This window comes from Phaseolus vulgaris, chromosome 9 (assembly GCF_000499845.2).
Source record: "Phaseolus vulgaris cultivar G19833 chromosome 9, P. vulgaris v2.0, whole genome shotgun sequence".
Classification (NCBI taxonomy): Eukaryota; Viridiplantae; Streptophyta; class Magnoliopsida; order Fabales; family Fabaceae; genus Phaseolus; species Phaseolus vulgaris.
The window spans coordinates 14,695,967-14,704,300 of NC_023751.2; the positions used below are offsets into that span (position 1 = coordinate 14,695,967).

At 28.7% G+C, this 8,334-nt stretch overlaps 1 protein-coding gene across 1 annotated transcript; it reads left to right on the forward strand.

The window, feature by feature from the left end:
• The first annotated feature begins 2,296 nt into the window (after window positions 1-2,296).
• LOC137823056 (14 kDa proline-rich protein DC2.15-like) lies at window positions 2,297-3,022 on the forward strand. The gene has a single exon (XM_068628168.1). It carries the CDS (start codon window positions 2,348-2,350, stop codon window positions 2,834-2,836), a length of 489 nt encoding a protein of 162 aa, XP_068484269.1. The 5' UTR covers window positions 2,297-2,347; the 3' UTR covers window positions 2,837-3,022.
• Window positions 3,023-8,334: the final 5,312 nt, after the last annotated feature.

The window sequence follows — 8,334 nt, forward strand, 5'->3', positions numbered from 1 at the left end:
AATGTTGAATAGATTCTTCATGCTTTTCACAAAGTGTACACATAGAATATATATGCAAACCTTTATTCTAAATATGTTGATAGGTAGGAAGCCGCACATGAAAACTTTCCAGAGTACTAGAGTTTTGGAAGGAAAAATAGATGAAGACCAAATGAATTTACCCCAACCACAAGGAACTCCTGGTTCCAAGAAAGAAGTCCTAGCCGATTTAAGAGTGAAACAACCAGACTCATCTAGAATCCAATTAAGAATATCATGTTCCTCCCTAACCATTATATGATTAAAAAAATGAGACATCTGCTGTAAAGACAAGAGAATATTCCAATCACAACTTGTTCAAAACTGAGAGACTGTATCCTGAATGTTAGCACCATTAGATAACCTTGCAATATTTGCTAAAGAAGTAGTAGAACATCATTTATCATTCCAGAAATAAATAAAAGTACTTGTACCAACAGTACAAAAAGTATAATAAAATATAGTAGAATAAAATTGCTTAATATCAGGCCAAAGACATTAGGATCTATAAACCATTCTAAACTTTTATTTTGATTCAAGAACCCTGACTTTCAGGAGAAAAGACCAAGGTATGTTGCTATAAGCAAAGTTTCAAACAAGTTTAAGAAGATATGCATTATTTTCATGACGAAGACTAATAATCTTCAAACCTTCATTCTCAAGAGGAGAACAAATCGTATCTCAATTCACTGTAACTATTTTTTTTCAGAATATGACCAGTCCAAATAAAATTTCGACATAACATATTGTTTTTTATTATAACTTTTTGAGTTGATGATAATTTTTTTATTTTAATTAAAATTTATTATAACTCTAATTCATGTTTACATTTTTTTTATCAAATTATTTTTTAAATATATACTAAAATTTTATTTTATTATATTTACCACATCGAATATAAATTGTTCGGTCCCTTTCTTTTAATTTAAAAAATTTTACTCTTCACTTTCTTTTCTTTTTTCATTCTCCTTATAATAAAAATGTAGCAAAAAATTAAGGAATTCCGGAGTAACGAACTTTTTGCTTGATTCCAATAATTTGATGAATAATTATAATTAAACATACAAATATCGTAATCAAGATATTAATATATGTTCTTTCTCTTTTATTGTAATCTTTTTATCTTACATATCATATCAACTTTTTTTCCCTTTCAATTCTTTCTTTATCGAGTATCTTTCTCATGGGATTTGCCTGGCTCGTTACTTACAGGCTGGAAATTGCTAAAAACATAGCTTATATCTCTGTACAACTTTTGTCCTTTTGTTCTTATTTTTTTGGAATTTCTTAAATTTTTTCTGCATGCTTCTTATTTATAGGTCTTTCCATTATTTTATAAAACATTAAATACATTTAATTCCTTAAAAAAGTATAACATACGTTTAATGCTCTTCCAAGTAAGAAATTAGAGAAACTCCTATTGGAAGAGAATTTATTTATTTTCTATAAATATCTTTGGTGGTTCTAGTTTTATCTGAATTTTTTTCACACTTGATAGCAACGACTCAGTGGAGGTGGAGGCATGCAAAATATTAGCAAGGAAAATGACTGCATTTTTTTTTATATAAAAATTTCCATGGGAGACATTTTCATACAACTTTACATCTCAGTTAGACTGATACTCCAAATAACAACAATCATCTGTCTTCACATGAAAAAAGTATTATTATTAAAAAGAAAATACAAAAATATGGGGGAACTAAACCAAAATCTATATGTTAACAAAAACTATACAAAGATGGATTATACATATTCATAAAAAATTCTAAGAACAGATTAGATAAAAGTCTATTATATCAATGAAATGTCTACATCTTTCATCAATGTACACTTTGAAGTTTGGTCTATAGTGAAAATGTAAATTAATGGAGTCATTTTTACTTTTTACAAAAGAATATTAATGAGATTTTATTTTTTTATGATATATAAATAAGTGTAATTTTTATTTAATAAATTTAATTTTATAAAATTGAATTAGATATAAAATTTATTTCTTAATATAGTATCAAATTTATTTAGAATCTATTTTTGGAGTGAACATGAAAATTGAAAATTGCATGAAAATAAAGATAGTCCAGAAAGAATATATGAAACATTCCCTTGTTCATAGCTTAAGAAGTAAGAGAGATAATATCTAAGTAATGAACAAAAATGCTACAACCCACTCGTTCACAAGCTTACAAAAACATCCAACTGGAAGCCGCGTTATCACTTCCTTCCACTCAAATCATCAGATTTTCACTCACATTTCTCTTTAAATACCTCCACGTCCCTTCCCCTTCCCATTTCTCTCAGCACATTGCATGCCACTTTTTTACCTTCCTTCTCCATGGCTTCCCTCAAACTCCTTCCCACCATTTTCCTTCTCTCTCTCATTTCTTACTCTTCATTCACTCAGGCCAATTGCCCACCCCCATCCTCCCCAAAGCCCAAGCCCTCTCCAAAGCCCACACCACCCACCATAAAGCCCACACCCTCTCCAAAGCCCACCCCACCCATCCCAAAGCCCAGCCCAAAGGCTAGTTGCCCTCCTCCTCCAACTCCATCACCATCACCGAAAGGTTCCTGCCCTAAAGACATCCTAAAGCTAGGTGTTTGTGCTAATGTCTTAGGACTTGTGCACGTTATTGTTGGGACTCCACCTTCCAGCGATTGTTGCGCTTTGATTAAAGACTTGGCGGATTTGGAAGCTGCACTCTGCCTTTGCACTGCCATTAAGGCCAATGTGCTTGGAATCAACTTGAACGTGCCTGTCGCGCTAAGCGCAATCCTCAGCGCGTGTCAGAAAACTGTCCCTTCTGGATTCAAATGCTCCTAGGATTCAAATCCATGCACTTATATATAATTCCTGTTCTCTTGTTTTAATTCCTGTGTTCTTCATTCATATATGTTGTTGTTAATTAATGTTTGCTGTATCAGTTTTCTATAGTGGAACAATTGAATTGGCAAGCTTCTTTGCCTTCATTTGTGTGTACCATGAAATATTTGTCTTACTTCATCACTATCACTATGTCCAAATTCTTACCTAGTGATTTTTTTTTTCTTTGAATGTGTCGATCAATAGAGTTTATGGGTTTGCAATTGTAACTTATTTGAGAAGATTAGAATGTTTATCTTTGCAAATCTATCAAATGTCCACAACAAATAAATTGATAAATTATAAAAGTAAATTTTTTTTTAGAGAATTGAAAATGACATTTTTTTTAAATACGAAAATAACTTCAAAAATTAAATCCTAAAAGTTAAGAAAAGTATGTGCATAGATTCGATGATTTATATTAGGATAATCTTATGAAATGATTTGTATTAGGATAATCTTATGAAATGTTTACTTAGTATGTCAGGTGACTTTTTCTGGGTTAAGTTAAGAGTGTTTTGTATAGTCATACTTTGGAGTATGTCTACTGGATGTGATTAAAGTTGTCATTATGTATAAGGGTTGAACCATCCCTAAAGTGATTCATATTTATTTATTTATTATTGTCGGTAAAAAAAAAAAAAACCTCTTTCATACATGTATTCAGAAAATTGTAAATTAAAAATTATACTCCTCGTAACACACAATTACTTAAATCCCTTTTATATATATATATATATATATATATATATATATATATGAAATTTATTGAATTATAGTAAAACGTTTAAATAAACTCTCTTTGTTTTAATAGTTTGTTTCATACATTTTTCCTTGTTCATATTACTTACTTTTGATAAATATTCCCACTTAATAAGAACATCTCTCTCATATTTCTTTCTTCTTCTATCGGTTTGTTTATATTCTCTATATAACAATATTCATGTAAAAAAAGTGTTAATAATTGTATGTTTTTGGATTACTAAATATCATTTAAGAGCATATCCATTGTAGGGGTCATACACTAGCCATAAGATAAAAATATATGTTTTTATAAAACCTCTTTATTAGAGTACGTTGACATGACATAAAAAAAAAAAATAAGAATAAAAAATTATATTTTAGTTTTGGAAATATATGTTTTTATCAACAATCAAATATAACGTTAATAAGAGTGTGGGTCCTATAAAACCCTTCCATTAGAGTAAAAATTGCAAAAAGGGTTTGTAACATAGTAGAACTCAGACAAAATCAATTAAGACATTGTAAAATGACTCTTGCAATGAAAGTATTTTAACAATTTTTTATAATTTATTAAATATTTAAAATTGAATCATGTTTGTTTTCATAAATTTAATATAAAAATTTCAATTTTAAAATGTACATTTAAAAACAAATTTTCCTCATAGATCAAATTAAATTATTTTATACAAACAAGAAATTTGAAATTTAAAAATTTAAATTAATTTATCTAAAAAGTAAAAAAATTATATTAATTTATCTTTAATTTCTGTTTTTATAATTAAATTAAATATAAAAAATTTCATGAAATTGTGGATAATGTAATGATTTTCGAAATTATATTATTTACAAAATATAAACACACAATGGGATTAAAAAGAATAAAATAAATACATGTTTGATTCAATTTTTTTTATAAACGGTTTCTTTTTTTTTCATTTTTTAACATTTAACAAAAATAAGCAATCATTTATTTAAAATAATCCAAGCAAATATATACCTACATTTGCATATGTTTGTTGTATTTTTATATGATATTTTAGACTGATTTGATATAATGTGTTTCGATATGTTTTTAAGTTAATTTATAAATTATTTAATTAATTTAAAAAATTGTTTCATAATCCAAGTTATTTCGCTAACTTTTCTAGACTGTGGCGCTTAGGTTTGTAATTTTTTTTATCTTCAAATTTTTTATACAAAAAAATTATGTGTCTCCTATTTAATATCAGAACAAAATTTCTAATTAAATGATTAAATAGTCAGTAAAATAAGTATTAATATATTTTATTTTTAATATAATAAAAAAATTTAGTACAATTTTAATGTTAATCTTTATTTTAATAAATATATGCAATAATTATAAAGATTAAATATATACTTAATTACCTCAACATAATCAAATTTAAATAGAATTAAAATAATTAAAAAAATTATATTAAAATTGTTCTATTTTATTGTATTGAAAATAAAATATGTAATTAGTTTGTATTAAATAGACTATTTATCTTAATGATTTTTTTATGTTTCACTATTTATTCTAATTAATACAAAAAATAAAGTTTTGATATTTTTTATTTTTGCAAATAAAGAAGCTAAACTTAATAAAAACAAAAAAAAATAAAGAAAAATAAAATCAGACTACGGTAATAAATTAAATGTCGTTTTCCATTGTCGGCACACAATCCTATAAGACAAAAATGCAATTTTCACTAGTTTTGGATGGATATCCCGACATTTCGATCTAATAAGTACTAAAATTCATTTGCTTTGATCTTTTTATTAAAAATAACTTTTATTTCGTAAATGGGGTTGTGAAAATTTTAAGGCTATATAGCTAATCATTTTTAAAACTTATTTTACATAGTTTTCTAAAAATATATAATTACAATTGTTATAAATTTATATTATTAAAGGTATAAATTATCATTAATCCCATCTTTTACTTATTGTATCAATAATTTTAAATTTCTTAAGATGTTATAAATCACCTCATCCTGCAACTCCATAAGTCTTTTTACATTTTTATATTTTTTTAATTCCAACAACGTGTTTTTAAGTATAGTGAGAAATGTGTTTTTCTTTTCAAGTAGTAGTGGTTATTTTGTGGTGTAGAATAATAAATATTGGTGATTGAGATAACTTTTGTGATGTTTTTAATTGTGTTTTCGTTTACAAAATCCAAAAAAACCAACAAGATAAAAAAAATTGAGTATAAAAACTAAAAAAAATATCTTTACACGATAAAAGAAATTATGAATTTCGAGAGTTTACAATTTATTTCAAATTACAATAACTTTCAATTTTATGGAACCACTAAATATAATAACAGTTATTTTCTTGGTATAAGATGTTATTTGGAAAAAAAAACCTAATTACAAGAAACTCAAACCCTCTGTTGGATATCCTACATCGACTAGAGATTAAAGTCTTTCATTGTATATAAGTGGGTGCAAACCTCAACCCTATGAACCGGTTTTATGGGGTTGAGTTAGGCTTAAAGTCCATTTCGTAACACCCTCACATTCATTTTATGAAATAAAGTAAAAGATGATAAATAATGAAACTAATTGAGTCTCATTAGTACTTTCCATAAAAGACTTTTTCAAGCACTATACGTATAGTGTTTTTTTAATGAAAATTTTCATGTTAGGCATCACTATGCAACTTGACATCTCAGCTAGGCTGACATCTCAAGTAACAACAATCATCTGCCATCACATGAAAAAAGTATTATTAAAAAAAGGAAAAAGAAAGAAAATACAAAAATATGGGGGGACTAGACCAAAACCCACATGTTAACAAAAACGATACATATGTAGACTATACCTATTCATAAAGAATTCTAAGAACAGACTAGATGGAAGTCTATTATACCAATGAAATGATTGTCTATGAATGAACCCTAAATTAGCCAACTTATCAGCACATGCATTTCCCTCACGAAAAATATGAGTAACCCTAAACCTGATTGTCCTACAGAAATTAAGACAAGTATTCCATCGATTACGAAGCATCCACGGAACAGTAGTCCTAGCAGTAAACGCAGCACAAACCAAGACAGAATCACATTCAAGCCAAACATTAGTAAGTCCCATCTTCTGAGCTTCCTCCATAGCATGTATAACTCCATAAAACTCAGCAACCAAAGCAGTTTGAATTTCAAGAAACCCTGAAAAAGCACCAATAAATTCTCCCATACTCCCACGGAAAATACCTCCACAAGTAGCAAGTCCAGGATACCCCCTAGCAGCCCCATCAGTGTTAATTTTAACCCAGCCTGGTGAAGGAAATTCCCATCTAACTGGAAGAGGATGAAGAACTTTCCCACTACGAGTCTTAATACCAAAAAATTTAATCACGTTGAAATCCAACATATCATTCTTCATTGAAGCTTTAGACGAATTTCCCACTATACGAGTTAAATCTTTAATTACCGAAATAGCCTTAGAAACCTCAATCTTATCCTGAAATCTAGCATAATTCCTCATACGCCATATCATCCATATAGAAAAGGTTGTCACAGCAAGTTTAATCAATTTAACCAAAGGACTACCATCACTCTTAATAAAAGAAAGAAGATCATCCTTATTAGAGAAATGAGAAGTAAGAAAAATCTGTCGAACCCAACTCCAAATATGTAATGCATTAGAACATTCAAAAAATAGATGTTGAATAGATTCTTCATGCTTTTCACAAAGCGTACACATAGAACATATATGCAAACCCTTATTCTGAATATGCAGATCTGTAGGAAGTCTCCCATGAAAATTTTTCCAGAGTACTAAAGTTTTGGAAGGCGGAATAGATGAAGACCAAATGAACTTACCCCAACCACCTGGAACTCCTGGTTCCAAGAAAGAAGTCCTAGCCGATTTAAGAGTGAAACGACCAGACTCATCTAGAATCCAATTAGGAATATCTTGTTCCTCTCTAACCATGATATGATTAAAAAAATGCGGCATCTGCTGTAAAGATAAGGGAATATTCCAATCATAACCTGACCAAAATTGAGAGACTGTATCCGGAATGTTAGTCCCATCAGATAACCCTGCAATATTTGCTAAAGAAGTAGTAGAACACCATTTATCATTCCAGAAATTAATAAAAGAACCTGTACCAACAGTCCAAGAAGTATAATCAAGTATGATAGAATAAAATTATTTAATTCCAAGCCAAAGAGAGGAGGATTTATAAACCATTCTAAACTTGTATTTTGATTTAAGAACTCTGGCTTTCAAGAGTAAAGACCAAGGTTTGTTGCTATAAGCGAAGTTCCAAACAAGCTTAAGAAGATATGAATTATTTTCATGATGAAGATTAATAATATTCAAGCCTCCATCCTCAAGAGGTGAACAAATTTTCGCCCAATTAACAGTAGCGATACCTTTTTTCATAATATCACCAGTCCAAATAAAATTCCGGCACCACTGCTCAACTTGCTTAATAAGAGAAACTGGCCATTTATACATATTAAAACTATAAGCTAGAAATCCAGTAATCACTGTATTGACCAGCTGGATCCGACCCATCATGCTAAGAGATTTACCTTTCCAAGATGCTAGCTTCAATTTGACTTTATCAGCCAAAGGTTGAAGAAATCGACACTTTGGAGCACCAACAAAGATAGGCACTCCTAAATAATTGAAAGGCAAACAACCATGACTACAAGAAAAAATAACTATAGGTATAGTGTTTACAAGAAGAATAAGTTAACT

Coding starts and splice junctions, on each gene's coding strand:
- LOC137823056 (XM_068628168.1), top strand. CDS start 2,348: ATGGCTTCCCTCAAACTCCTTCCCACCATTTTCCTTCTCTCTCTCATT.